The 3,990-nt window shown below is 40.0% G+C and overlaps 2 protein-coding genes across 2 annotated transcripts; both read right to left on the bottom strand.

The window, feature by feature from the left end:
- Positions 1-964: 964 nt before the first annotated feature.
- Positions 965-1,621, bottom strand: LOC128968631 (claudin-22-like). Its single transcript, XM_054383192.1, has one exon. It carries the CDS (start codon positions 1,619-1,621, stop codon positions 965-967), a length of 657 nt encoding a protein of 218 aa, XP_054239167.1.
- Positions 1,622-2,834: 1,213 nt separating this feature from the next.
- Positions 2,835-3,488, bottom strand: LOC128968627 (claudin-22-like). The gene has a single exon (XM_054383186.1). The coding sequence runs from the start codon at positions 3,486-3,488 to the stop codon at positions 2,835-2,837; it is 654 nt and encodes a 217-aa protein (XP_054239161.1).
- Positions 3,489-3,990: the final 502 nt, after the last annotated feature.

Raw genomic sequence — 3,990 nt, 5'->3', positions numbered from 1 at the left:
TTGTAATAGAACACAAATCAAATAATTTTAAGACTTTTTTTTTTTTTAAACTATTGCTATGTTTATACTGTATTAAATATCAAATGCTCAGGACTGAACTAAATATTTAATCAGGTTATATTCTGAATGTGTTTCTGTTCTAATTTTGTCTGTAAGAGTATGCAAGTATGTCAAATAGATTAACTTCTCTCTGCACTTTCCATGTGTTTCAGTGATTGGAAAATACATATTTTTTTTTTAACAAAGCTCTTTCCTAGACCAGTGTTTTATTTAATTCTTTTATTGCTGTTCTGTGTCTTTATATGCTCTTTGCAGAAACAGATGTCAATGTAAAATCATTGCAATTGCTAAGAAGTTCCAGTCAATCACTGACAAGTCTTAGGATGTTATATAGAAATTGATTCTTTATACTTAAACGTATAAAACTAACTTCAAGTAAAAACTGCATCCTGTGTTACATGACATTGTCTGAGAACATGTAGTTTACTGCAAATTATACAGGTCCAGGGAGCATCATTCTAGGTCGTACTGCATTGGGGTTTTGTATGCATGTTGAACTAGCTCTACATACTATTTCAGGACTTAAACTAATGTTTTTGTTAAAAAAGATGTTGTGTAAAGCAGCCCATTTAAAATATGGTCAAGTCTCCATGCTTGCCTAGAGAATAACCATGTTATACTTGCTTATTCTAAAAAAAAAAAAAAAAACAAAACAAACCAAACATACAAAACTACCCAAAAAAATCTGCAATCGATCAGAGTTTGGAGAAATACAGTGGTGAGTTAGATCTTCCATAGTTTATCAATTAATGCAATTAAAATTGAAGGTAAGTAGTGATTAAAGAAACTACTTCGTGAGAAACAACCTCTTCCCCCCATCTTGTAAACAGTAACCTGTCTGTTCAGCAGACCTTTCTTACTGTAATGCAGGATTAAGAAATCTGAAAACCTGGTCTCTCCCCTTTTAAAGTCTTCCATTTCCAGTGTCCAGATGTCCATGGGTGTCTTGCACATCTGCCATTGCATACAGCTCTGGTAAGTGGTGGTCAGCTGATAAGCAGATTGTGGAGAGGAGAAGAGATGCCCCTAGAATTATAAAAAATCCACCAAACCAACCACTGAACAGTGCATCTCCCATTTCCCATCTGGGCACAATCTCTGGCACGTCTTCATCCCAAAATTCCTGGATTATAGTATGGGTAACCCAAGAAACAGGGACTAAGGCCAGAATTCCAGCCATCCACAGGAGTATTCCTCCAAGTAGTAACAACTGTTTCTTTAGCTTGTGCCCTATATGCTCCATCTTTAAGCAGTCCAAACCAAGACTAGAGATGACAAGGCTCAGAAGTCCCAATCCATTTGATGTAGATACTAGAATCCTGGAAATCCTGAATTCTAGAGGCAAAGCTAGGAAAGAATCGAAGTCTTTACACTGTGTTCCTCCTACATCTTGGACTATACAGGTCTGCCAGAGTCCCATGGTCCAAAGCTCCAGTACATTTAAATCTAAGTTGAAATTTTTCCAGTCTGGTAAATAGTTACAGGTACCAGTTAAAATCCATCCTAGTACAGACAACAGCAATCCAGATAACTGTAGCTTGTGTCTGTGGACCAGCTTCATATTTAGCAGTCACAGAAGCTCTAAACTGCTCACCTTCACAGCCACTGTTCTCATCATTCTTTGTCATACAGAACATAAAACAACACTTTATGAAGCATGATATACTCCTCCCCTCCTGCTTTCTGTTGCCTGGTTCCACATGTGGAAACCAGTAATGAGTAAACCAGTAGCTCAAGGGTGTGGCCTCAGTTGGGCTCACCTTTCCTTAAATTTTGTGGTGATTCTGGAGGGGGTTTTTTGTTTGTTTTTAAAGAAAAGCCTGTGTTTTGCTTTCCTTCAATCTGTCAAAGCATTAGAACTGGTCTGCTAAGTTTTCTTGTTGAACTAAATTTTAGTACAACATCGATACACTTCCACATACAGGACATGAAGCTGCCTGCTTTGTGGCCAATTAAATATCCTCTGTTTAAAGTCAAAGGTTACAGGGTCAACATGTTGCTAGTAGTGTGAACAGCATTTAAGGAGCCTTGGCTAGAATGCATGATTCCTCAATACCTGCATTACGAGAAAATAGTGCAAGTATTTTTTTAAAGCAGCATTTCTCAGCCTATTTTTGGTTCATACGGTATGCAGGTGCCAGAAAGGGTTAGAATAACTGGTTTGGGCAGCTTCATGTGCTGGGACACCTCTAGTTACTCAGTATGAAGCACCCACACCGTAACACCCTTCCACAAAAAGACATGCAAAGCTTGCTAGAATTTCAGAAACCTGCATTTTTCCTAGCACAAGAATTTCCAAGTACATGGAAAAACAATTTGATGCAATCCCTGTGTTCAGACTGTTTAGGATGTGACAGTTCAAGTTCGTATGTCGCTGCATTAGGCAAGTGGAGAATTGCAACCGGGAGTCAAGCTTTGAGGCTGATTGAATTGGTTGTGTATGAAAAGGAAGCATATTTTGGTTAAAAGCCAAGCTGTAAGGGAACATGTGCACTCATTTGCGGGATTGTACAGTGCCCTTGAGAAAGCAAAAGCACCCTTTCCATGCTATGAAAACTTCAGTGTTCTGCTGTGAAACAAAGTTTCGAAACAGTTCTGCAGGTGAGAAAACACTACCCTCCTCCACTGCCAGTTATGGAGAAAACAGACATAAGTTTAGGAAATCAGCTAGGTAACAAAGAGTCCTTTGAACTGATGCCGGAACAAGCTTCTGGCTTGCTCAAGGGTTTGGGAAAGATAGGGCAGTCTTTATGTCCTGCTTAAAACTCTCCATTTTAAGGCCTAGTTTCAGTTTCTAAGTGTTGACACTGATCTTGCTGTTCTGTTGCTGCATAGCGGATGGAAGATGGATGGATTTCAGTTGAGCAGCTTGTGCAGCTAAGCAAGGATCCTCCTACTATAAGGCAAAATCCAGCAAGCCAGCCAACAAATAATGCTTCCCCAAAATCCCACCTGGGAACAATATCTGGTATGTTTTCATCCCAAAATTCCTGGACTGTGGAATGGGCAACCCAAGAAACTGGGACAATAACTGTAATCCCCGATATCCAGAAAAGCATTCCTCCAAACAGCAACAGCCTTCTCTTTTGTTCCTGTTGTCTTTCACCAATTTTCAAACAGTCCAACCCAAATCCTGAGAGCAAGAGGCCCAAAAGCCCCAATCCATTGGAAAAAAGCATCAAAATCCTAGAAATCCTGAGCTCTGGCGGCAAAGCTAGGAAAGAATCAAAGTCCTTGCACTGTATTCCCCCTTCTTCCTGGACAACACAAGCTTGCCAGAGTCCCATGGTCCAGATCTCCAGTTCATTCAGTTCCAAGTTAAGATTTTTCCACTGGGGTAAATAAGTGGTGAGACAGGACAGGATCCATCCCACGAGAGAGAAGAGCATGCCGCTTAACTGCATCATTGGCCGATAGACCAAGGCCATTATAAGAGCAGAGTCCCAAAAGCTCAAGGAGGAAGGTCTCCCCAGCAGTTCTGCAACAACTGCTGCCTTGAGTGATGGTGGAAGCTATGATGATTTTAGTTCTCTGCTGCCCCAAATATAAGCCCTTTCTGTTAACCCTTTGTTGGCTCTGAAACACTTTTTTGTTCTTCACAAATATAGAGTTTCATATAAAGGACGAAGGACTTCACTAAACCATGAGTTAGGCTTTCCGATAAGGATTTGATCTGTTACCTTCCAATTTGCTTGGTAAAATTATATCCCAATGCCTGATGATTACAAGCCTGAGGATGAACAAAGAGGGCTCTATGACCCCTCACCCTAAAACACAACAGAAATCTTTGTGCTTCAATACGGATTAATTAGATTTTAAGTGGTGATAAAAAGTCAGCTCTGTGTGCAACAGGACTTCATTGTAATAGCTAAATTTGAGATTTCAGGGATGTAAATCAAGGCCTTGTAAAGAAAGGTAGACTGTTTGCCT

The sequence above is a fragment of the Indicator indicator genome, chromosome 8, assembly GCF_027791375.1.
Source record: "Indicator indicator isolate 239-I01 chromosome 8, UM_Iind_1.1, whole genome shotgun sequence".
NCBI classification, from domain to species: domain Eukaryota; kingdom Metazoa; phylum Chordata; class Aves; order Piciformes; family Indicatoridae; genus Indicator; species Indicator indicator.
This window is presented reverse-complemented; position numbering and strand designations above follow the sequence as displayed.

Bases quoted from the DNA above. Each gene is read 5' to 3' on its own strand.
- LOC128968627 (XM_054383186.1), bottom strand. From the start codon at position 3,488: ATGGCCTTGGTCTATCGGCCAATGATGCAGTTAAGCGGCATGCTCTTC.
- LOC128968631 (XM_054383192.1), bottom strand. From the start codon at position 1,621: ATGAAGCTGGTCCACAGACACAAGCTACAGTTATCTGGATTGCTGTTG.